Below are 27,658 nucleotides of genomic sequence, written 5' to 3' on the forward strand. Positions count from 1 at the left end.
GTACTGAGGGAGCACTGCACTGTCGGAGGGGCCGTACTGAGGGAGCGCTGCAATGTCGAAGGGTCAGTACTGAGGGAGCGCCGCACTGTCGGAGGGGCAGTACTGAGGCAATGCTGCACTGTCGAAGGGGCAGTGCTGAGGGAGTGTTGCACTGTCAGAGGGGCAGTACTGAGGGAGTGCCGCACTGTCGGAGGGGCAGTAATGAGGGAGCACTGCACTGTCAGAGGGGCAGTACTGAGGGAGCGCTGCACTGTCGGAGGGGCAGTACTGAGGGTGCGCTGCACTGTCGGTGTGGCAGTACTGAGGGTGCGCTGCACTGTCAGAGTGGCAGTACTGAGGGAGCACTGCACTGTCAGAGGGGCAGTACTGAGGGAGCGCTGCACTGTCGGAGGGGCAGTACTGAGGGAGCGCTGCACTGTTTGAGGTTCCATCTTTCAGCTGAGACATTAAACCGAGGTCCCGTCTGCTCTCTCAGGTGGACGTACAAGATCCTATGGCACTATTCCGAAGAAGAGCAGGGGAGTTCTCCCCGTTGTCCTAGCCAATATTTATCCCACCAACCATCATCACTAAAATACAATTATCTGCTCATTATCTCATTGCTGTTTGTGGGAGCTTGCTGTGTGCATTGCCTACATTGCAACAGTGACTACACTTCCAAAATACTCCGTTGGCTGTGAAGCGCTTGAGGATGTCCTGAGATGGTGAAAGGCGCTCTAGAAATGCATGCTGTCTTTTACCTCACCAGACACGACAGAGAGTGATGCACTACCCTGATTTTTATTTTGAAAAGGTTTTTCCACGAGTGATGGAGCACTCAAGCCCAAATGGTGACTCCTGATCTTAGCTGTTGTGTGGTCATTAACAGAAGGAGCCGGCGAGTGGAGAACTAACACTAGCAGGCCGAGCAAGGCCAGACCAACCTGAGCATACCCAGCAGCAGGTTAGGCCCCTCTTGTTTGGAAGGAGGGACATTCCCGGATCAAAGACACGTTCCATGATGGCGATTCTCACCTGTTCACCCTTGTCACCTTTGCTGCCCTTTTGTCCTGGATCACCAGATTCACCCTGATTGGGAAAAACAAGGAAAGGTCAAAGGTCATTGCCCTTTAAAAGAAAACCATTTACACCTGTCAAAGTCACTCACTCCCAGTGTCCCTCACTCCCGGTGTCCCTCACTCCCGGAGTCCCTCACTCCCAGTGTCCCTCACTCCCGGTGTCCCTCACTCCCGGTGTCCCTTGCTCCCAGTGTCCCTCGCTCCCAGTATCCCTCACTCCCAGTGTCGCTCACTCCCGGTGTCCCTCGCTCCCAGTGTCCCTCACTCCCAGTGTCGCTCACTTCCCGGTGTCCCTCGTTCACAGTGTCCCTCATTCCCAGTGTCCCTCACTCCCGGAGTCCCTCACTCCCAGTGTCCCTCACTCCCGGTGTCCCTCACTCCCGGAGTCCCTCACTCCCGGTGTCCCTCACTCCCGGTGTCCCTCACTCCCGGTGTCCCTCACTCCCAGTGTCCCTCACTCCCAGAGTCCCTCACTCCCAGTGTCCCTCACTCCCGGTGTCCCTCACTCCCGGTGTCCCTCATTCCCAGTGTCCCTCACTCCCGGTGTCCCTCACTCCCAGTGTCCCTCACTCCCGGTGTCCCTCACTCCCGGAGTCCCTCACTCCCGGTGTCCCTCACTCCCGGTGTCCCTCACTCCCAGTGTCCCTCACTCCCAGAGTCCCTCACTCCCAGTGTCCCTCACTCCCGGTGTCCCTCACTCCCGGTGTCCCTCATTCCCAGTGTCCCTCACTCCCGGTGTCCCTCACTCCCAGTGTCCCTCACTCCCAGTGTCCCTCACTCCCAGTGTCCCTCACTCCCGGTCTCCCTCACTCACGGTCTCCCTCACTCCCGGTCTCCCTCACTCCCGATGTCCCTCACTCCCGGTGTCCCTCACTCCCGGTGTCCCTCACTCCCGGTCTCCCTCACTCCCGGTGTCCCTCACTCCCGGTGTCCCTCACTCCCAGTGTCCCTCACTCCCAGTGTCCCTCACTCCCAGTTCCGTCACTCCCGGTGTCTCTCACTCCCGGTGTCCCTCACTCCCGATGTCCCTCACTCCCGGTGTCCCTCACTCCCAGTGTCCCTCACTCCCGGTGTGCCTCACTCCCAGTGTCCCTCACTCCCGGTGTCCCTCACTCCCGGTGTCCCTCACTCCCGGTGTCCCTCATTCCCAGTGTCCCTCACTCCCGGTGTCCCTCACTCCCAGTGTCCCTCACTCCCGGTGTCCCTCACTCCCGGAGTCCCTCACTCCCGGTGTCCCTCACTCCCGGTGTCCCTCACTCCCGGTGTCCCTCACTCCCAGTGTCCCTCACTCCCAGAGTCCCTCACTCCCAGTGTCCCTCACTCCCGGTGTCCCTCACTCCCGGTGTCCCTCATTCCCAGTGTCCCTCACTCCCGGTGTCCCTCACTCCCAGTGTCCCTCACTCCCAGTGTCCCTCACTCCCAGTGTCCCTCACTCCCGGTCTCCCTCACTCACGGTCTCCCTCACTCCCGGTCTCCCTCACTCCCGATGTCCCTCACTCCCGGTGTCCCTCACTCCCGGTGTCCCTCACTCCCGGTCTCCCTCACTCCCGGTGTCCCTCACTCCCGGTGTCCCTCACTCCCAGTGTCCCTCACTCCCAGTGTCCCTCACTCCCAGTTCCGTCACTCCCGGTGTCTCTCACTCCCGGTGTCCCTCACTCCCGATGTCCCTCACTCCCGGTGTCCCTCACTCCCAGTGTCCCTCACTCCCGGTGTGCCTCACTCCCAGTGTCCCTCACTCCCGGTGTCCCTCACTCCTGGTGTCCCTCACTCCCAGTGTCCCTCACTCTCGGTGTCCCTCACTCTCGGTGTCCCTCACTCCCGGTGTCCCTCACTCCCGGTGTCCCTCACTCCCGGTGTCCCTCACTCCCGGTGTCCCTCACTCCCGGTGTCCCTCACTCCCGGTGTCCCTCGTTCCCGGTGTCCCTCGTTCCCAGTGTCCCTCACTCCCGGTGTCCCTCACTCCCGGTGTCCCTCACTCCCAGTGTCCCTCACTCCCAGTGTCCCTCACTCCCAGTGTCCCTCACTCCCGGTCTCCCTCACTCCCGGTGTCCCTCACTCCCGGTGTCCCTCACTCCCGGTGTCCCTCACTCCCGGTCTCCCTCACTCCCGGTGTCCCTCACTCCCGGTGTCCCTCACTCCCGGTGTCCCTCACTCCCAGTGTCCCTCACTCCCAGTGTCCCTCACTCCCAGTTCCCTCACTCCCGGTGTCTCTCACTCCCGGTGTCCCTCACTCCCGGTGTCCCTCACTCCCGGTGTCCCTCACTTCCGGTGTCCCTCACTCCCGGTGTCCCTCACTCCCAGTGTCCCTCACTCCCGGTGTCCCTCACTCCCGGTGTCCCTCACTCCCGGTGTCCCTCACTCCCAGTGTCTCTCACTCCCGGTGTCCCTCACTCCCAGTGTCCCTCACTCCCGGTGTGCCTCACTCCCAGTGTCCCTCACTCCCGGTGTCCCTCACTCCTGGTGTCCCTCACTCTCGGTGTCCCTCACTCTCGGTGTCCCTCACTCCCAGTGTCCCTCACTCCCAGTGTCCCTCACTCCCGGTGTCCCTCACTCCCGGTGTCCCTCACTCCCAGTGTCCCTCACTCCCGGTGTCCCTCACTCCCGGTGTCCCTCACTCCCGGTGTCCCTCGTTCCCGGTGTCCCTCGTTCCCAGTGTCCCTCGTTCCCAGTATCCCTCACTCCCGGTATCCCTCGCTCTCGGTGTCCCTCGCTCCCGGTATCCCTCACTCCCGGTATCCCTCACTCCCGGTATCCCTCACTCCCGGTATCCCTCACTCACGGTATCCCTCACTCACGGTATCCCTCACTCCCGGTATCCCTCACCCCCGGTATCCCTCACTCCCAGTATCCCTCGCTCTCGGTGTCCCTCACTCCCAGTGTCCCTCACTCCCGGTCTCCCTCACTCCCGGTGTCCCTCACTCCCGGTGTCCCTCACTCCCGGTGTCCCTCACTCCCGGTCTCCCTCACTCCCGGTGTCCCTCACTCCCGGTGTCCCTCACTCCCGGTGTCCCTCACTCCCAGTGTCCCTCACTCCCAGTGTCCCTCACTCCCAGTGTCCCTCACTCCCAGTTCCCTCACTCCCGGTGTCTCTCACTCCCGGTGTCCCTCACTCCCGGTGTCCCTCACTCCCGGTGTCCCTCACTCCCGGTGTCCCTCACTTCCGGTGTCCCTCACTCCCGGTGTCCCTCACTCCCAGTGTCCCTCACTCCCGGTGTCCCTCACTCCCGGTGTCCCTCACTCCCGGTGTCCCTCACTCCCAGTGTCCCTCACTCCCAGTGTCTCTCACTCCCGGTGTCCCTCACTCCCAGTGTCCCTCACTCCCGGTGTGCCTCACTCCCAGTGTCCCTCACTCCCGGTGTCCCTCACTCCTGGTGTCCCTCACTCTCGGTGTCCCTCACTCCCAGTGTCCCTCACTCCCAGTGTCCCTCACTCCCGGTGTCCCTCACTCCCGGTGTCCCTCACTCCCGGTGTCCCTCACTCCCGGTGTCCCTCACTCCCGGTGTCCCTCGTTCCCGGTGTCCCTCGTTCCCAGTGTCCCTCGTTCCCAGTATCCCTCACTCCCGGTATCCCTCACTCTCGGTGTCCCTCGCTCCCGGTATCCCTCACTCCCGGTATCCCTCACTCCCGGTATCCCTCACTCCCGGTATCCCTCACTCCCGGTATCCCTCACTCACGGTATCCCTCACTCACGGTATCCCTCACTCACGGTATCCCTCACTCCCGGTATCCCTCACCCCCGGTATCCCTCACTCCCAGTATCCCTCGCTCTCGGTGTCCCTCGCTCTCGGTGTCCCTCACTCCCAGTGTTCCTCGCTCCCAGTGTTCCTCGCTCCCAGTATCCCTCGCTCTCGGTGTCCCTCGCTCTCGGTGTCCCTCACTCCCAGTGTTCCTCGCTCCCAGTGTTCCTCGCTCCCATTATCCCTCGCTCTCGGTGTCCCTCGCTCTCGGTGTCCCTCACTCCCAGTGTTCCTCGCTCCCAGTGTTCCTCGCTCTCGGTGTCCCTCGCTCTCGGTGTCCCTCACTCCCAGTGTCCCTCACTCCCGGTGTCCCTCACTCCCAGTGTCCCTCTCTCCCAGTGTCCCTCACTCCCGGTGTCCCTCACTCTCGGTGTCCCTCGCTCCCAGTATCCCTCACTCCTGGTGTCCCTCACTCTCGGTGTCCCTCGCTCCCAGTGTCCCTCACCTATGGTATCCCTCACTCCCAGTATTCCTCACTCCCGGTGTCCCTCACTCTCTGTGTGGTGTAATTCATTGAATCTCACAGCACAGGAGGAGGCCATTCAGCCCATCGTACCTGTGCCGGCTCTTTGAAAGAGCTCTCCAATTAGTCCCACTCCCTCGCTCTTTCCCCACAGCCCTGTGAATTTCTCCTTTTCAAGTATTTATCCAATTCCCTTTTGAAAATTATTATTGAATCTGCTTCCACCGCCCTTTCAGGCAGCGCATTTCATAAATGAAAATATCCAAGGCTCCAAGGGGCTTTTCTGATAATATAACAGTGATTTAAGAATGAAAATGTGACAGCACGTGATCTGAGGATTAATATTAATCCTGATCATTAGTTTGATGTTTGTGTCACTTCCAACTGTAATCATAAACCCACTGCGATTGGTGCTCTTCACTCGCTCGCACCAAGTCCTCTTCACCCATCACCCCCTGTGCTCACTGACCTACCAATGACGCCAATTTTAAATTCTCATCCTTGTTTTCAATCCCTCCATGGCCTCGCCCCTCCCTATCTCTGTAACCTCCTCCGGCTCTATAACCCTCCGAGATCTCTGCGCTCCTCCAACTCTGGTCCCTTGTGCACCCCACCCCTCCCGTTACCCCAACATTGGTGACTGTGCTTTAGCCCTCTAGGCCCTACGCTCTGGAACTCCCTCCCTAAACCCCACCATGTTTGAGACCCTCCTTAAAGCCCACCTCTTTGACTATGCGTTTTGGCCATCCTTTCCAATATCTCCTTCTTTGAATTAGTGCTCATTCTTTCGACACACCTCTGCGAAGTGCATTGTTATGCTTTCTATGTTAAAGGTGTGATAATAATGCAAATTATTGTTACATGGAATGTACAGCACAGAAACAGGCCGTTCGGCCCCACTGCTCCATGCCGGTGTTTCTGCTCCACACGAGCCGCCTCCCACCCTCTTCATCTCACCCTATCAGCGTAACCCTCTATTCCCTTCTCCCTCGTGTGCTTGTCCAGCCTCCCCTTAAATGCATCGATACTATTCGCCTCAACCACTCCCTGTGGGAGCGAGTTCCACATTCTCACCACTCTCTGGGTAAAGGAGTTTCTCCTGAATTCCCTATTTGATTTATTAGAGAATATCTTATATTTATGGTCCCTAGTTCTGGTCTCCCCCACAAGTGGAAACATTCTCTCTGTATCCACTCTATTAAACCCCTTCGTAATTTTAAAGACCTCGATCAGGTCACCCCTCAGCCTTCTCTTTTCTAGAGAAAAGAGTCCCAGCCTGTTCAGTCTTTCCTGATAGTTCTAACTTCTCAGTTCTGGTATCATCCTTGTAAATCTTTTTTGCACCTTCTCCAGTGTCTCGATATCCTTTTTGTAATATGGAGACCAGAACTGTTCACAGCGCTCCAAGTGTGGTCTAACCAAGGGTCTACACAAGTTTAACATAAATTCCCTGGTTTTCAATTCTGTCCCTCTAGAAATGAACCCCAGTGCCTTTCGTATGGCCTTGTTAACCTGCGTCGCTACTTCTAGTGAATCATCTCATTACTGTCTGCTCATTGTATTCGCACCTTGTCTCCATCTTCACCTGGTGGTCCTGAAGGTCCCGCTGGACCTGGGAGACCTACTGGACCCTGGATTCCATCTCGACCAGCTGGTCCCTGAGGCCCTTTCTCACCCTGTAAGCGGAGTAAGGAGAAAGATTGAAGAATGTGTAGCTTGAATGTACAACCCAGCCCAATGTGTTCAAAGCTGCGTTTAGAGAGTCAGACCGCAGTTAGATCTAGGGTTCTTAAACTCCTTCATTCTGCAGCTGATTTCCAGGGGGTCTAATAGTTGATTAAAGGAGTCAAAGTATTGAAACGCTGATGTAGTGATGGTCATCTGCTCCTAGATGTCAGTATTTACTACTCGTGCTCCTAGCACAGTGACTGCAGTAAACCTTCTCTCCAACCAGCGTGACAAGCTACGCAGTGCATATCCTTTCTGTAGCCTCTGGTTTCGATTGTCAGCTGGGTATTCAGGCAGTGAGTGGCTCAGGTCTGAGGTGAGGGCTCTGAAAACACTCCAGAGACCGTACAGAGAACACCGAGAAAGAATGGGGAGGAGAATGTACAGACTGCAAGGAACATGGTTTATGGACAATGTACACAGAGCAAGGTACAGGGGCCTGGAGTTTCCGCTCGATATCGGTGTAATCGGCCCAAAAGATCACGGAATTTTAAGTGCAAATTGCGTTCAGCGCAAATCGAATTTCTGCGATCTTTTGCGCTAGTTTAAAAACATTACGCTAGAAGCAGGGCACAAAACTGGCCGCGCCCGGGTAAACGAATCACCGCTGAGAGTTTCCACTAATTGCGCTCATTTGCAGGCCTTCAAGAAGGCTCCAAAAATGAAGCCGGAACTTTTGGCCACAAGGACACCAATCGTCACGGTTTGAAAGGCTTTGAATTAATTTTTTTTTAAATTTCCAGAGGAACTGACTACTGTACCCCAACCTAACTAGAAAATAGTTTTGTATATTTATTTAAAGCCATTTTCAGCAATTTAAAATCGAGTTACTCACAGGTGGTGGATTGACACTGCTTATTTTCTTGTGATAAACCCATTTTCAGCTGTTTTAGTCAACCAAGTTATCACTCTTAAATTTAACAAGGGCATCTTTTTAAAGCAAGATTTTTTAAAATAACAAAAGACGTTTTAAAACGCTGCTCGCTTGCGCTGGTTCACGGCAGGCTTTGGGTTCGGCCATATGCAAATGAGCTGGAGCGGAAACTCGGGGGAAAAAAACACTTTCAAAACGGGCACAATTGTGGGGGCAATTTGCGGCAGAATCGCCGATTGTGGCCAAAGCGGGAACTCTACCCCATGGTGTACTGACAGCGTACCCATAGCGAGGTACATGGCACGTGGACAATGTACAGAGTTAGCATTGAGTGCTTGAGTCAGAGAAACTATACTTACAGGGGCTCCCTTTTCACCAGAAGGGCCTGGAGGACCTTGAGGCCCAGGTCGCCCTGGGAGACCAATCGGCCCCGCTGGACCAGCTTGTCCACGATCTCCTGGTGAACCCTTTAAAAAAAAACTCAAGGTTAAAGGTTAAAACTAAAAATGTCATCAATAATCCTGGACTTTATAGATGTTCAACTACAAGTGGGGGCACACAGGGGGTTTGAACCATGATTTGGACTGACTGTCTCAGCTTGGAGTGGGGGGTAGGGGAAGCATGGCGGGGTATCAAGACCCTGGGCCACAAATCCATCTGCCAACCCGTCCAATTCTAAAACCAATCCTGAATTACAGCAACCTGAATCTTATGCTTCTATATCACGGTGAGATTGTCTCCGTTTCTGACCTTCCCCCTTTGTTTGTATCTCTAGGTGTCCTGTCCTGCCCCAGGGCGAAGGGACAGGCCAGGTTCTGAGCCCGCTGGAGCTGTGTGACTGGCCACACCCGCCCCTCCGGGGAATGAATTGCCCTCCTTTTCGTGGCGGAGGTTTGAGGCACCCCCACCCGGGACAACCGCTGAGGCCTGCGGCCAACTCCTCATGTGTGGATCCATGTTCTGCCTCTGCACAGGAACCCACGGCAGTGGCGAGCTTCCACGACACTTCCAAACGAGACCCGATGTGTCTCTTCACATCAATCGCTAAATCTCCTTGTTGAAAGGTTTCTGGTGGATATACAGCTAGATGTTGTGATTGCAGCTCTTGGGGTGGGGCTTGTCCATCAGGACTGGACGTTAGGAATTCACGCCAAAAAGATTCAGAATGATGGGCTGCATGCACACTACTTTCTGATACTCTACAGGTGTGAGGCTACAGGCCATGAGTGACAATTGGGAACCTACGTCCCTCACTGCTTAGTCCAAAGCATTTCATTCTACAACGGTTCCAGAATCAGCTCCATGTCTTGGTAGAGTTACCAACCCTCCAGAACTGGCCTGGAGTCTCTAAGAATTAAAGATTAACCTCCCTTAGACCCATTCTCCCACCCTTTCCCCATTCGGTCCATCGTCCCTGTGCCCTCTCTCTTGAAGAGCTCGCCCCTTAGTGCCATTCCACTGCGCTTTCCCAAAAACCATTAAAACATCTTCAAATATTTCTCCACTTCCTTTTAAAAGCTATTATGGATGTTCCTTCTCCCACTATTTCAGGCTGAGCATTGCATTCCATACACTTGTGTGTGTTTCTCATTTTTTTGAACACTCTCGTTTATTAGTTGGAAAAATATTGGCGATGTTTGACCAGTGGAGCGGTTGGAGGTGGGAGGTCATGTGATGATACCGCCAAGAGTAGGTCCAATCAGAGCTGGTGACCCTAGGTCTTCTGCACTCGTGCTTTCCTCCAGGTTGTTTCTCACTTACCAAGGGGCCCGGAGGACCAGGAGGTCCTTCACTGCCTTTCAAACCGATCTGACCCTGTTGACAGACAAGAAATAAGAATCAGTGCTGGAATCCACCAAATGTGCAGTCTACACTGTGAGCCGGGCGGAGGGCGGGGCAGGGTCAGGGGTCAGGGGGAGTCTGCTCTGGGTCGCTTCGGATCTGTTAACAAATTCACCACAGGCACTGAGCATGGGGATTCACCCCACTTCATTCACACTAACTCACAGTGACCAGAGCAAGTCTCCCCCAGACTCTTAACACCATTGCGATATTTGAACTATTTTGAATCGTACTGAGCTACATTTAGGAGGCTTCGGCCGAGAATTTCTTCGGAGCTCTTAACACACAGAAACGGGACTTCCGACATAATTCCAGAGAAGCTACGGCAGCTCTGAGGAAATCACCCCCACGATCAACTCCCAGTAATTTCTTTCTGGGATTTCGCAGAACAGAAGGAGGCCGATCGCCCTGGTCCCTCAAAGAGCTCTCTCTTAGGCCCATTTCCCTACCCTTTCCCCATTCGGCCCATCGTCCCTGTGCCCACTCTCTTGAAGAGCTCACCCCTAAGTTCCATTCCACTGCTTTTTCCCAAAAACCATTCAAAAAATCTTTTTCAAATATTTCTCCACTTCCTTTTAAAAACTATTTTGGATGTTGCTTCTCCCACTATTTCTGTTTGAGCATTCCATGTCGTAACATCCCTCTATTTAAAAAACTATTTGTATCTAACCCGTGCTGTACCTGCCCTGGGAGTGTTTGATGGGACAGTGTAGAGGGAGCTTTACTCTGTATCTAACCCGTGCTGTACCTGCCCTGGGAGTGTTTGATGGGACAGTGTAGAGGGAGCTTTACTCTGTATCTAACCCGTGCTGTACCTGCCCTGGGAGTGTTTGATGGGACAGTGTAGAGGGAGCTTTACTCTGTATCTAACCTGTGCTGTACCTGCCCTGGGAGTGTTTGATGGGACAGCGTAGAGGGAGCTTTACTCTGTATCTAACCCGTGCTGTACCTGCCCTGGGAGTGTTTGATGGGACAGTGTAGAGGGAGCTTTACTCTGTATCTAACTCGTGCTGTACCTGCCCTGGGAGTGTTTGATGGGACAGCGTAGAGGGAGCTTTACTCTGTATCTAACCCGTGCTGTACCTGCCCTGGGAGTGTTTGATGGGACAGTGTAGAGGGAGCTTTACTCTGTATCTAACCCGTGCTGTACCTGCCCTGGGAGTGATGATGGGACAGTGTAGAGGGAGCTTTACTCTGTATCTAACCCGTGCTGTACCTGCCCTGTGAATGTTTGATGGGACAGTGTAGAGGGGGCTTTACTCTGTATCTAACCCGTGCTGTACCTGCCCTGGGAGTGTTTGATGGGACAGTGTAGAGGGAGCTTTACTCTGTACCTAGCCCCGTGCTGTACCTGCCCTGGGAGTGTTTGATGGGACAGTGTAGAGGGAGCTTTACTCTGTATCTAACCCATGCTGTACCTGCCCTGGGAGTGTTTGATGGGACAGTGTAGAGGGAGCTTTACTCTGTATCTAACCCGTGCTGTACCTGCCCTGGGAGTGATGATGGGACAGTGTAGAGGGAGCTTTACTCTGTATCTAACCCGTGCTGTACCTGCCCTGTGAATGTTTGATGGGACAGTGTAGAGGGGGCTTTACTCTGTATCTAACCCGTGCTGTACCTGCCCTGGGAGTGTTTGATGGGACAGTGTAGAGGGAGCTTTACTCTGTACCTAGCCCCGTGCTGTACCTGCCCTGGGAGTGTTTGATGGGACAGTGTAGAGGGAGCTTTACTCTGTATCTAACCCATGCTGTACCTGCCCTGGGAGTGTTTGATGGGACAGTGTAGAGGGAGCTTTACTCTGTATCTAACCCATGCTGTACCTGCCCTGGGAGTGTTTGATGGGACATTGTAGAGGGAGCTTTACTCTGTATCTAACCCGTGTTGTACCTGCCCTGGGAGTGTTTGATGGGACAGTGTAGAGGGAGTTTTACTCTGTATCTAACCCGTGCTGTACCTGCCCTGGGAGTGTTTGATGAGACAGTGTAGAGGGAGCTTTACTCTGTATCTGGAGCATGTGGTACTAATTGCCTGATGCTGACTCTGGGCTGTCTGTATGCCCAACCCTTAATATTTATTGAAATTTCTGTGCCGAATCCCAGCTTTAGACCATCTCTCGGGACTGCGCGATGATCAGAATGGAGGTACAAACAGTTTTCGAGGTCCAAGGAGTGAAGAGTAGGTTGCTGTACTTACGAGTGGTCCGGGGAGTCCGCGTTCACCAGTGAATCCTCTGAGGCCTGGTGGACCATCCTTCCCCGGAGGGCCCGCAGGACCAGGATCACCCTACACAACACACAGAGCAAAGAAAGAGTAAATCGAGCAACAAACCATCCAACAGAGAACTAACGTCCAACAGGAACCGAGGTATCGAACTGCAAGACCCAATTCAAACAATTAGGTGTGAAAAAATGATCTTTTTTCCCCTGTACGATAAAAAAACACTGTTTCCTCCCTCGCTTCTCTTGGATCTCAGCCACAGCTCAGTGTGCAGCACTTGCACCTCTGGGTGAGAAGCTCATGGCTTTAAGCCCCATTCCAGACACTCAAGCACAAAATCCAGGCTGACACTGCAGTGCAGTACTGAGGGAGCCCAGCATTGTCGCAGGGGCAGTACTGAGGGAGTGCTGCACTGTGGGAGGGGCAGTACTGAGGGAGCGATGCACTGTCGGAGGGGCACTGAGGGAGCGCTGCATTGTCGGAGGGGCAGTACTGAGGGAGCGCCGCACTGTTGGAGGGGCAGTACTGAGGGAGCGCCGCACTGTCGGAGGGGCAGTACTGAGGGAGCGCCGCAGTGTCGGAGGCGCAGTACTGAGGGAGCGCTGCACTGTCGGAGGGGCAGTACTGAGGGAGGGCTGCACTGTCGGAGGGGCAGTACTGAGGGAGCACTGCACTCTTGGAGGGGCAGTACTGAGGGAGTGCTGCACTGTCGGAGGGTCAGTACTGAGGGAGCACCGCACTGTCGGCGGGGCAGTACTGAGGGAGTGCTGCACTGTCGGAGGGGCAGTACTGAGGGAGCACTGCACTCTTGGAGGGGCAGTACTGAGGGAGCGCCGCACTGTCCGAGGGGCAGTACTGAGGGAGCGCTGCACTGTCGGAGGGGCAGTAGTGAAGGTGTGCTGCACTGTTGGAAGGGCAGTACTTAGGGAGCGCTGCACTGTCGGAGGGGCAGTACTGAGGGAGCACTGCACTCTTGGAGGGGCAATACTGAGGGAGCGCCGCACTGTCCGAGGGTCAGTAGTGAGGGAGTGCTGCACTGTCGGAGGGGCAGTACTGAGGGAGTGCTGCCCTGTCGGAGGGGCAGTACTGAAGGAGTGCTGCAGTGTCGGAGGGGCAGTACTGAAGGAGTGCTGCACTGTCAGAGGCGTCATCTTTCGGATGAGACGTTAAACTGAAGCCATGTCTTCCCTCTCAGGTGGATAGTAAAACATCCCAAGGCACTTGACAGGAGCGTTATCAATTTGACACGGAGCCACACAAGCAGATATTAGGACAGGTGAGGTGGTTTTAAGGAGCGTCATAAAGGAGGAGTGAGAGGTAGAGAGGTTTAGGGAGGGAATTCCAGAGCTCAGGGCCCAGGCAGCTGAAGGCACGGCCGCCAATGGTGGAGCGATTAAAATCAGGGATGCGGAAGAGACCAGCATTGGAGGAGTACTGAGATCTTGGAGGGTTGTACGGTTGTAGGAAGTTACAGAGCTAGGGCGGGGCGAGGCCATGGAGGGATCTTAACAGAAGGATGAGAATTTTAAAGTTGAGGCGTTTCGAGGTGAATGGAATTTAATGCGTGTGAGGATAATTCTGTCAATTTTCTCTCGGGAGTCTAGTGATCAATTGGACACCAACAGATCTGCTCTCACAAACTGTCACAAAGAACATTGGGTCAGACCTCAAACACTCACCTTTGCACCTTCTTTCCCAGCAGACCCTGGGAGACCTTGTTCTCCAGGGGGACCAGGTGGGCCTGGGTGACCACGTTCACCGAGAGGGCCAGTTTCTCCTGTGGGACCCTGTCAGGGGAAAAATCAGCCACAAACATGGTGAGGTACATTGCCAATCTTTCGAGCATCCCACACCCCGTGCCAACCTTCCGAGCACCCCACACCCCGTGCCAACCTTCCGAGCACCCCCACACCCCGTGCCAACCTTCCGAGCACCCCCACACCCCGTGCCAACCTTCTGTCTCCCACTCTGAGCTCTTCTTTCCCCTTGTAAATCACCGTCAGATGTTTCTGGACCGCATGGGCTGTAAAAATCCATGTCCTTTTTATCCAAGTGGACCTTTTTTGTTGAAAACTGCAGAGATTGATCCTAATTGTCAGAATCATCACACGAGGGGGAGGGAAAGCTGATTCTTCCTGCTCGTTTTGATCAAGGGGGCCACCTCTTTTTTTTCCCTGTTGTCTGAAGTCAAAAATAAATAATCTGAACAAAATTTTCAGTATAATCCAAAAGGGAGATGCAAGTTGGGGGCGAGGGGAGAATGGCTGTCCCTGCGCTGCTGGGCAAATGCTGTTAAAGTTGGGGGAGAGGGGAGAATGGCTGTCCCTGCGCTGCTGGGCAAATGCTGTTAAAGTTGGGGGAGAGGGGAGAATGGCTGTCCCTGCGCTGCTGGGCAAATGCTGCTAACAATCAATGGGGGACACGTTTGAATAAAACATCGGCCGTCGCTTAACAAGGGCTGAAGTTAGGTTTAAATAAACAGATTAATCCAGCAGACATGTGATGGACACATTAACATCAGACTTGAGACTGTCTGCCAGTTTGTGTACAGACAACAAAGTGATGCTCGTTCCATCTGACACTCAACGAGAGGCAGTGGGACAGTCACCGAGGGACGGTGGGACAGTCACCGAGGGACGGTGGGACAGTCACCGAGGGACAGTGGGACAGTCACCGAGGGACAGTGGGACAGTCACCGAAGGACAGTGGGACAGTCACCGAAGGACGGTGGGACAGTCACCGAGGGACAGTGGGACAGTCACCGAGGGACGGTGGGACAGTCACCGAGGGACAGTGGGACAGTCACCGAGGGACGGTGGGACAGTCACCGAAGGACGGTGGGACAGTCACCGAGGGACGGTGGGACAGTCACCGAGGGACGGTGGGACAGTCACCGAGGGATGGTGGGACAGTCACCGAAGGACAGTGGGACAGTCACCGAAGGACGGTGGGACAGTCACCGAGGGACGGTGGGACAGTCACCGAGGGACGGTGGGACAGTCACCGAAGGACGGTGGGACAGTCACCGAGGGATGGTGGGACAGTCACCGAGGGACAGTGGGACAGTCACCGAGGGACAGTGGGACAGTCACCGAAGGACGGTGGGACAGTCACCGAGGGACGGTGGGACAGTCACTGAGGGATGGTGGGACAGTCACCGAGGGACGGTGGGACAGTCACCGAAGGACGGTGGGACAGTCACTGAGGGATGGTGGGACAGTCACCGAGGGACGGTGGGACAGTCACCGAAGGATGGTGGGACAGTCACCGAGGGATGGTGGGACAGTCACCGAAGGACGGTGGGACAGTCACCGAAGGACGGTGGGACAGTCACCGAAGGACGGTGGGACAGTCACCGAGGGATGGTGGGACAGTCACCGAGGGACGGTGGGACAGTCACCGAGGGACGGTGGGACAGTCACCGAGGGACGGTGGGACAGTCACCGAGGGACGGTGGGACAGTCACCGAGGGACGGTGGGACAGTCACCGAGGGACGGTGGGACAGTCACCGAGGGACGGTGGGACAGTCACCGAGGGACGGTGGGACAGTCACCGAGGGATGGTGGGACAGTCACCGAGGGACGGTGGGACAGTCACCGAGGGACGGTGGGACAGTCACCGAGGGACGGTGGGACAGTCACTGAGGGACGGTGGGACAGTCACTGAGGGACGGTGGGACAGTCACCGAGGGACGGTGGGACAGTCACCGAGGGACGGTGGGACAGTCACTGAGGGATGGTGGGACAGTCACCGAGGGACGGTGGGACAGTCACCGAAGGACGGTGGGACAGTCACCGAGGGACGGTGGGACAGTCACCGAGGGACGGTGGGACAGTCACCGAGGGACGGTGGGACAGTCACCGAGGGATGGTGGGACAGTCACCGAGGGACGGTGGGACAGTCACCGAAGGACGGTGGGACAGTCACCGAAGGACGGTGGGACAGTCACCGAAGGACGGTGGGACAGTCACCGAAGGACGGTGGGACAGTCACTGAGGGACGGTGGGACAGTCACCGAAGGACGGTGGGACAGTCACCGAAGGACGGTGGGACAGTCACTGAGGGACGGTGGGACAGTCACCGAAGGACGGTGGGACAGTCACCGAAGGACGGTGGGACAGTCACCGAGGGATGGTGGGACAGTCACCGAAGGACGGTGGGACAGTCACCGAAGGACGGTGGGACAGTCACTGAGGGACGGTGGGACAGTCACCGAAGGACGGTGGGACAGTCACCGAAGGACGGTGGGACAGTCACCGAGGGACGGTGGGACAGTCACCGAGGGACGGTGGGACAGTCACCGAGGGACGGTGGGACAGTCACCGAGGGACGGTGGGACAGTCACCGAGGGACGGTGGGACAGTCACCGAGGGACGGTGGGACAGTCACCGAGGGACGGTGGGACAGTCACCGAGGGACGGTGGGACAGTCACCGAAGGACGGTGGGACAGTCACCGAAGGACGGTGGGACAGTCACCGAGGGACGGTGGGACAGTCACCGAGGGACGGTGGGACAGTCACCGAGGGACGGTGGGACAGTCACCGAGGGACGGTGGGACAGTCACCGAGGGACGGTGGGACAGTCACTGAGGGACGGTGGGACAGTCACTGAGGGACGGTGGGACAGTCACTGAGGGACGGTGGGACAGTCACTGAGGGACGGTGGGACAGTCACTGAGGGACGGTGGGACAGTCACCGAGGGACGGTGGGACAGTCACTGAGGGACGGTGGGACAGTCACTGAGGGACGGTGGGACAGTCACTGAGGGACGGTGGGACAGTCACTGAGGGACGGTGGGACAGTCACCGAGGGACGGTGGGACAGTCACTGAGGGACGGTGGGACAGTCACTGAGGGACGGTAGGGTTACCCACCACAGAAACTTATTGACTGCAGAAACTTTTGGAGGCCAAACACTTAATCCCAAACTTGAATCCTTAGTGCCAGCAACTAAATTTTTATTTTCCGATTATAAACTTATTTTGGGATTCTGACATGAATTTTGAATGATCCTGTACTCACCTGAGGACCAACCACACCAGGAGGACCAGGGGGGCCTGTCTTGCCTTGGAAACCCTGCATAGAGAAGGATTGAGAGGTCAGTTACTTACAAGTGAAATCTTATCAATAATGATACATTCTGAATATAAGGAGAGCAAGTGGAATTCATTCGGAGTCAATGCAGCCTGCGAGGGGTTTCCCCTCCACAGGGGCCCTCGGAGAGTAGGATACAGGATGGCACAACATGCCACACACTGCTCAGCACCAAGGCCCCACAGAACTTAAGTTCCTTCTAATCGTCATGTGTTTCTACATCAAAACACAAGGACCCATGCCCCACTGACTATTGCATGTCAATGTGATCAACTTGCAAATAAGAGGTGTAATCATTCTGAAGAGTAGAACCATTAAAGAGACGGTTTGTTTAAAGGATAGAATCTTTGCAGGGGCCAAAATCCTGAAGCTGAACCAGACAATTCATTTTGTTTATAAAAGCGTCGGCTTATATCATTGTGTCACCTGGTTCCCATTCATTTCAGGTTAAGGGTTGCAGTCCTGCCTGGGTATGGGTCCCATTCCTGCCTGGGTATGGGTCCCATTCCTGCCTGGGTGCGGGTCCCATTCCTGTCTGGGTGCGGGTCCCATTCCTGCCTGGGTATGGGTCCCATTCCTGCCTGGGTGCAGGTCAATTTCCTGCCTGGGTATGGGTCCCATTCCTGCCTGGGTGAAGGTCCCATTCTTGCCTGGGTATGGGTCCCATTCCTGCCTGGGTGCGGGTCCCATTCCTGCCTGGGTATGGGTCCCATTCCTGCCAGGGTGTGGGTCCCATTCCTGCCAGGGTGTGGGTCCCATTCCTGCCAGGGTGTGGGTCCCATTCCTGCCAGGGTGTGGGTCCCATTCCTGTCTGGGTGCGGGTCCCATTCCTGTCTGGGTATGGGTCCAATTTCTACCAATTCAAATCAACACAATGCAACACAACTCAACACAACAAAACTCAACACAACTCACCACAAGTCTACACAACACAACTCAACACAAGTCTACACAACACAACTCAACACAACTCAACACAACACAACTCAACACAACTCAACACAATGCAACACAACTCAACACAACTCAACACAAGAAAACTCAACTCAACACAACACAACTCAACACAGCACAACTCAACACAAGTCTACACAACACAACTCAACACAAGAAAACTCAACACAACTCAACACAACACAACTCAACACAAGTCTACAAAACACAACTCAACACAACTCAACTCAACTCAACACAACACAACTCAACACAACGCAACACAACACAACTCAACACAACACAACAAAACTCAACACAACTCAACACAACACAACTCAACACAACTCAACACAACACAACAGAACTCAACACAACAAAACTCAACTCAACACAACACAAAACTCAACACAACAAAACTCAACACAACTCAACACAATAGAACACAGCACAACACAACTCAACACAACTCAACTCAACTCAACGCAACTCAACACAACACAACTCAACACAACGCAACACAACACAACAACACAACAAAACTCAACACAACTCAACACAACACAACTCAACACAAGTCTACACAACACAACTCAACACAACGCAACACAACACAACTCAACACAACAAAACTCATTACAAAAAAACTCAACACAAGTCTACACAACACAACACAACTCAACACAACACAACACAACTCAAATCAACTCAACGAAACACAACACAACTTAACACAACTCAACACAACACAACTCAACACAACAAAACTCAACACAAAAAAACTCAACACAAGTCAACACAAGTCTACACAACACAACACAACTCAACACAACTCAACACAACACAACTCAACACAACACAACAGAACTCAACACAACAAAACTCAACTCAACACAACAAAACTCAACACAACAAAACTCAACACAACTCAACACAATAGAACACAGCACAACACAACTCAACACAACACAACACAACTCAAATCAACTCAACGCAACACAACTCAACACAACACAACTCAACTCAACACAACACAACAAAACTCAACACAACAAAACTCAACACAACACAACACAATAGAACACAGCACAACACAACTCAACTCAACACAACACAACACAACTCAAATCAACACAACACAACTCAACACAACACAGTTCAACACAACTCAACACAACACAACTCAACACAACATAACACAACTCAACACAACACAACTCAACACAACATAACACAACTCAACACAACACAACTCAACACAACACAACTCAACTCAACACAACTCAACACAACACAGTTCAACACAACTCAACACAACAGAACTCAACACAACTCAACACAAGTCAACTCAACACAACTCAACACAACTCAACACAACACAACTCAAAACAACTCAACTCAACACAACTCAACACAACACAACAAAACTCAACACAACACAACACAACTCAACACAACTCAACTCAACACAACACAACTCAACACAACAAAACTCAACACAATAGAACACAGCACAACACAACTCAACTCAACACAACACAACTCAAATCAACTCAACGCAACACAACTCAACACAACACAACACAGTTCAACACAACTCAACACAACTCAACACAACACAACACAACTCAACTCAACTCAACACAACTCAACACAACACAGTTCAACACAACTCAACACAACAGAACTCAACACAACTCAACACAAGTCAACTCAACACAACACAACTCAACACAACGCAACACAACAAAACTCAACACAACTCAACACAAGAAAACTCAACTCAACACAACGCAACACAACACAACTCAACACAACACAACTCAACACAAGTCTACACAATACAACTGAACACAAGTCTACAAAACACAACTCAACACAACTCAACTCAACACAACACAACTCAACACAACTCAAATGAACTCAACACAAATCAACACAACTCAACACAACACAACTCAACACAACGCAACTCAACACAACAAAACTCAACACAACACAACTCAACAAGTCTACACAACACAACTCAACACAACTCAACACAACAAAACTCAACACAAAAAAACTCAACACAAGTCAACACAAGTCTACACAACACAACACAACTCAACACAACACAACTCAAAACTCAACTCAACACAACTCAACTCAACACAACTCAACACAACAAAACTCAACACAACAAAACTCAACACAACTCAACACAATACAACACAGCACAACACAACTCAACACAAATCAACTCAACGAAACACAACACAACTTAACACAACTCAACACAACACAACTCAACACAACACAACACAACAAAATTCAACACAAAAAAACTCAACACAACACAACTCAACACAACAAAACTCAACACAAAAAAACTCAACACAAGTCAACACAAGTCTACACAACACAACACAACTCAACACAACACAACTCAAAACTCAACTCAACACAACTCAACTCAACACAACTCAACACAACAAAACTCAACACAACAAAACTCAACACAACTCAACACAATACAACACAGCACAACACAACTCAACACAAATCAACTCAACGAAACACAACACAACTTAACACAACTCAACACAACACAACTCAACACAACACAACACAACAAAATTCAACACAAAAAAACTCAACACAACACAACTCAACACAACAAAACTCAACACAAAAAAACTCAACACAAGTCAACACAAGTCTACACAACACAACACAACTCAACACAACACAACTCAACACAACTCAACACAACAGAACTCAAAACAACTCAACTCAACACAACACAACAAAACTCAACTCAACACAACTCAACACAACACAACAAAACTCAACACAACAAAACTCAACACAACTCAACACAATAGAACACAGCACAACACAACTCAACTCAACACAACACAACTCAAATCAACTCAACGAAACACAACACAACTTAACACAACTCAACACAACACAACTCAACACAACAAAACTCAACACAAAAAAACTCAACACAAGTCAACACAAGTCTACACAACACAACACAACTCAACACAACACAACTCAACACAACAAAACTCAACACAAAAAACTCAACACAAGTCAACACAAGTCTACACAACACAACACAACTCAACACAACTCAACACAACAGAACTCAACACAACACAACAGAACTCAAAACAACTCAACTCAACACAACACAACAAAACTCAACTCAACACAACTCAACACAACAAAACTCAACACAACAAAACTCAACACAACTCAACACAATAGAACACAGCACAACACAACTCAACTCAACACAACACAACACAACTCAAATCAACTCAACGCAACACAACACAACTCAACACAACACAACTCAACTCAACACAACACAACTCAACACAACACAACAAAACTCAACACAACAAAACTCAACACAACACAATAGAACACAGCACAACACAACTCAACTCAACACAACACAACTCAAATCAACACAACACAACTCAACACAACACAGTTCAACACAACTCAACACAACACAACTCAGCACAACACAACTCAACTCAACACAACTCAAAACAACACAGTTCAACACAACTCAACACAACAGAACTCAACACAACTCAACACAAGTCAACTCAACACAACTCAACACAACACAACTCAACTCAACACAACTCAACACAACACAAAACTCAACACAACACAACACAACTCAACACAACTCAACTCAACACAACTCAACACAACACAACAAAACTCAACACAACAAAACTCAACACAATAGAACACAGCACAACACAACTCAACTCAACACAACACAACTCAAATCAACTCAACGCAACACAACTCAACACAACACAACAGTTCAACACAACTCAACACAACACAACTCAACTCAACACAACTCAACACAACACAGTTCAACACAACTCAACACAACAGAACTCAACACAACTCAACACAAGTCAACTCAACACAACGCAACACAACTCAACACAACGCAACACAACTCAACACAACAAAGCTCAACACAACTCAACACAAGAAAACTCAACTCAACACAACGCAACACAACACAACTCAACACAACACAACTCAACACAAGTCTACACAATACAACTGAACACAAGTCTACAAAACACAACTCAACACAACTCAACTCAACACAACTCAACACAACACAACTCAACACAACTCAAATCAACTCAACACAAATCAACACAACTCAACACAACACAACTCAACACAACGCAACTCAACACAACAAAACTCAACACAACTCAACACAACACAACTCAACAAGTCTACACAACACAACTCAACACAACACAACTCAACACAACAAAACTCAACACAAAAAAACTCAACACAAGTCAACACAAGTCTACACAACACAACACAAATCAACACAACTCAACACAACACAACTCAACACAACACAACACAACTCAAAACTCAACTCAACACAACTCAACTCAACACAACACAACTCAACACAACACAACTCAACACAACTCAACACAACACAACAAAACTCAACACAATAGAACACAGCACAACACAACTCAACTCAACACAACACAACTCAAATCAACTCAACGCAACACAACTCAACACAACACAACACAGTTCAACACAACTCAACACAACACAACACAACTCAACTCAACTCAACACAACTCAACACAACACAGTTCAACACAACTCAACACAACAGAACTCAACACAACTCAACACAAGTCAACTCAACACAACGCAACACAACTCAACACAACGCAACACAACTCAACACAACAAAACTCAACACAACTCAACACAAGAAAAGTCAACTCAACACAACGCAACACAACACAACTCAACACAACACAACTCAACACAAGTCTACACAATACAACTGAACACAAGTCTACAAAACACAACTCAACACAACTCAACTCAACACAACTCAACACAACACAACTCAACACAACTCAAATCAACTCAACACAATTCAACACAACTCAACACAATACAACTCAACACAACGCAACTCAACACAACAAAACTCAACACAACTCAACACAACACAACTCAACAAGTCTACACAACACAACTCAACACAACAAAACTCAACACAAAAAAACTCAACACAAGTCAACACAAGTCTACACAACACAACACAAATCAACACAACTCAACACAACACAACTCAACACAACTCAACACAACACAACACAACTCAAAACTCAACTCAACACAACTCAACTCAACACAACACAACTCAACACAACTCAACTCAACACAACTCAACACAACACAACAAAACTCAACACAACAAAACTCAACACAATAGAACACAGCACAACACAACTCAACTCAACACAACACAACTCAAATCAACTCAACGCAACACAACTCAACACAACACAACACAGTTCAACACAACTCAACACAACTCAACACAACACAACTCAACTCAACTCAACACAACTCAACACAACACAGTTCAACACAACTCAACACAACAGAACTCAACACAACTCAACACAAGTCAACTCAACACAACGCAACACAACGCAACACAACTCAACACAACAAAACTCAACACAACTCAACACAAGAAAACTCAACTCAACACAACGCAACACAACACAACTCAACACAACTCAACACAAGTCTACACAATACAACTGAACACAAGTCTACAAAACACAACTCAACACAACTCAACTCAACACAACTCAACACAACACAACTCAACACAACTCAAATCAACTCAACACAAATCAACACAACTCAACACAACACAACTCAACACAACGCAACTCAACACAACAAAACTCAACACAACTCAACACAACACAACTCAACAAGTCTACACAACACAACTCAACACAACACAACTCAACACAACAAAACTCAACACAAAAAAACTCAACACAAGTCAACACAAGTCTACACAACACAACACAAATCAACACAACTCAACACAACACAACTCAACACAACTCAACACAACACAACTCAAAACTCAACTCAACACAACTCAACACAACACAACTCAACACAACAAAACTCAACACAACAAAACTCAACACAACTCAACACAATACAACACAGCACAACACAACTCAACACAAATCAACTCAACACAACAAAACTCAACACAAATAAACTCAACACAACACAACTCAACACAACAAAACTCAACACAAAAAAACTCAACACAACACAACTCAACACAACAAAACTCAACACAAAAAAACTCAACACAAGTCAACACAAGTCTACACAACACAACACAACTCAACACAATACAACTCAACACAACTCAACACAACAGAACTCAAAACAACTCAACTCAACACAACACAACAAAACTCAACTCAACACAACTCAACAAAACTCAACACAACAAAACTCAACACAACACAACTCAACTCAACTCAGCCCAACTCAACTCAACTCAACACAACTCAACTCAACTCAACACAACTCAACCCAACTCAACTCAACCCAACTCAACTCAACTCAACCCAACTCAAATCAACTCAACGCAACACAACACAACTCAACACAACTCAACACAACTCAACACAACTCAACTCAACACAACTCAACACAACTCAACACAACACAACAAAACTCAACACAACAAAACTCAACACAACACAACACAATAGAACACAGCACAACACAACTCAACACAACACAACTCAAATCAACACAACACAACACAGTTCAACACAACTCAACACAACTCAACACAACACAACTCAACACAACTCAACTCAACACAACTCAACACAACACAGTTCAACACAACTCAACACAACAGAACTCAACACAACTCAACACAAGTCAACTCAACACAACGCAACACAACTCAACACAACGCAACACAACACAACAAAACTCAACTCAACACAACTCAACACAAGAAAATGCAACACAACTCAACACAACACAACTCAACACAAGTCTACAAAACACAACTCAACACAACTCAACTCAACACAACTCAACACAACACAACTCAACACAACTCAAATCAACTCAACACAACTCAACACAACACAACTCAACACAACGCAACTCAAAACAACACAACAAAACTCAACACAACTCAACACAACACAACTCAACAAGTCTACACAACACAACTCAACACAACACAACTCAACGCAACAAAACTCAACACAAAAAAACTCAACACAAGTCAACACAAGTCTACACAACACAACACAACTCAACACAACTCAAAACAACTCAACTCAACACAACTCAACACAACAAAACTCAACTCAACACAACTCAACACAACTCAACACAACACAACAAAACTCAACACAACAAAACTCAACACAACTCAACACAATACAACACAGCACAACACAACTCAACTCAACACAACACAACTCAAATCAACTCAACGCAACACAACACAACTCAACACAACACAACTCAACACAACACAGTTCAACACAACTCAACACAAGTCTACACAACTCAACACAACACAACTCAACACAAGTCTACACAACACAACACAGCTCAACACAACTCAACACAACAAAACTCAACACAACTCAACACAACACAACTCAACACAACACAACTCAACACAACTCAACACAACACAACTCAACACAACTCAACACAACAAAACTCAACACAACACAACTCAACACAACTCAACTCAACACAACACAACACAACACAACAAAACTCAACACAACAAAACTCAACACAACTCAACACAAGTCTACACAACACAACACAGCTCAACACAACTCAACACAACAAAACTCAACACAACTCAACTCAACGCAACACAACACAACTCAACACAACACAGTTCAACACAACTCAACACAACACAACTCAACACAACACAACACAACTCAACACAACTCAACACAAGTCTACACAACACATCACAGCTCAACACAACTCAACACAACAAAACTCAACACAACTCAACACAAGTCTACACAACACAACACAGCTCAACACAACAAAACTCAACACAACTCAACTCAACGCAACACAACACAACTCAACACAACACAACTCAACACAACTCAACACAACACAGTTCAACACAACTCAACACAACACAACTCAACACAACACAACACAACTCAACACAACTCAACTCAACACAACACAGTTCAACACAACTCAACACAACACAACTCAACAGAACTCAACACAAGTCTACACAACACAACTCAACACAACACAACACAACAAAACTCAACACAACACAACTCAACACAACTCAACTCAACACAACACAACTCAACACAACTCAACACAACAAAACTCAACACAACAAAACTCAACACAACTCAACACAACACAACACAACTCAACTCAACGCAACACAACTCAACACAACACAACTCAACTCAACACAACAGTTCAACACAACTCAACACAACACAACTCAACACAACTCAACACAAGTCTACACAACACAACTCAACAAAACTCAACACAACACAACTCAAGACAAGTCTACACAACACAACTCAACACAACACAACTCAACACAACTCAACACAACACAAGTCAACTCAACACAACACAAGTCAACTCAACACATGTCTACACAACACTACTCAACACAAGTCAACTCAACACAACTCAACTTAACGCAACTCAACAAAACTCAACACAACACAACTCAGCACAACAAAACTCAACACAACACAACTCAACACAAGTCTACACAACTCAACACAACACAACTCAACACAAGTCTACACAACAGCTCAACAAATCTCAACTCAACACAACACAACACAAGAAAACTCAACACAACACAACTCAACACAACTCAACTCAACAAAACTCAACACAAAAAACTCAACACAAGTCAACACAACTCAACACAAGTCTACACAACACAATACAACTCAACACAACCCAACACACCAAAACTCAACACAACACAACTCAACACAAGTCTACACAACACAACTCAACACAAGTCTACACAACACAAGTCTACACAACACAGCTCAACAAATCTCAACTCAACACAACACAACACAAGAAAACTCAACACAACACAACTCAACACAGCTCAACTCAACACAACTCAACACAACAAAGCTCAACACAACACAACTCAACACAAGTCTACACAACACAACTCAACACAACACAACTCAACACAACTGAACTCAACACAACACAAGAAAACTCAACACAACACAACTCAACACAAGTCTACACAACACAACTCAACACAACAAAACTGAACACAACTCAACTCAGCACAACACAACTCAACACAGCACAACACTACTGAGGTCACCTCAACACAACACAACACAAGTCAACACAACTCAACACAAGTCTACAAAACACAACTCAACTCCACACAACTCAACACAACAAAACTCAACACAACACAACTCAATACAAGTCTACAAAACACAACTCAACACAACTCAACTCAACACAACAAAACTCAACACAACACAACTCAACACAAGTCTACACAACACAACTCAACACAACTCAACTCAACAGAACTCAACACAACACAACTCAACACAAGTCTATACAACACAACTCAACACAAGAAAACACAACACAACTCAACTCAGCACAATACAACTCAACACAACACAACACAACTCAACACAACACAAGTCTACACAACACAACTCGACACAACAAAACTCAACACAACTCAACTCAACACAACACAACTCAACACAAGTCTACACAACACAA

The 27,658-nt window shown here is 49.6% G+C and overlaps 1 protein-coding gene across 1 annotated transcript in view; it reads right to left on the bottom strand.

The window, feature by feature from the left end:
• Positions 1–27,658, bottom strand: part of LOC147101530 (collagen alpha-1(V) chain-like) — a 484,676-nt gene that overhangs the window by 68,508 nt on the left and 388,510 nt on the right. The window contains exons 33-39 of the mRNA XM_085965124.1: positions 16,943–16,996; positions 13,599–13,706; positions 11,896–11,985; positions 9,622–9,675; positions 8,220–8,327; positions 6,827–6,934; positions 1,015–1,068 (exon numbers count right to left, since the gene is read on the bottom strand). Coding sequence (XP_085821250.1) covers positions 1,015–1,068; positions 6,827–6,934; positions 8,220–8,327; positions 9,622–9,675; positions 11,896–11,985; positions 13,599–13,706; positions 16,943–16,996 — 576 coding nt within the window. The remainder of the gene's footprint in view (positions 1–1,014; positions 1,069–6,826; positions 6,935–8,219; positions 8,328–9,621; positions 9,676–11,895; positions 11,986–13,598; positions 13,707–16,942; positions 16,997–27,658) is intronic.

This window comes from Somniosus microcephalus, chromosome 23 (genome assembly GCF_052327205.1).
Source record: "Somniosus microcephalus isolate GS21.2 chromosome 23, FLI_Smic_1.0, whole genome shotgun sequence".
In the NCBI taxonomy this organism is placed as follows: Eukaryota; Metazoa; Chordata; class Chondrichthyes; order Squaliformes; family Somniosidae; genus Somniosus; species Somniosus microcephalus.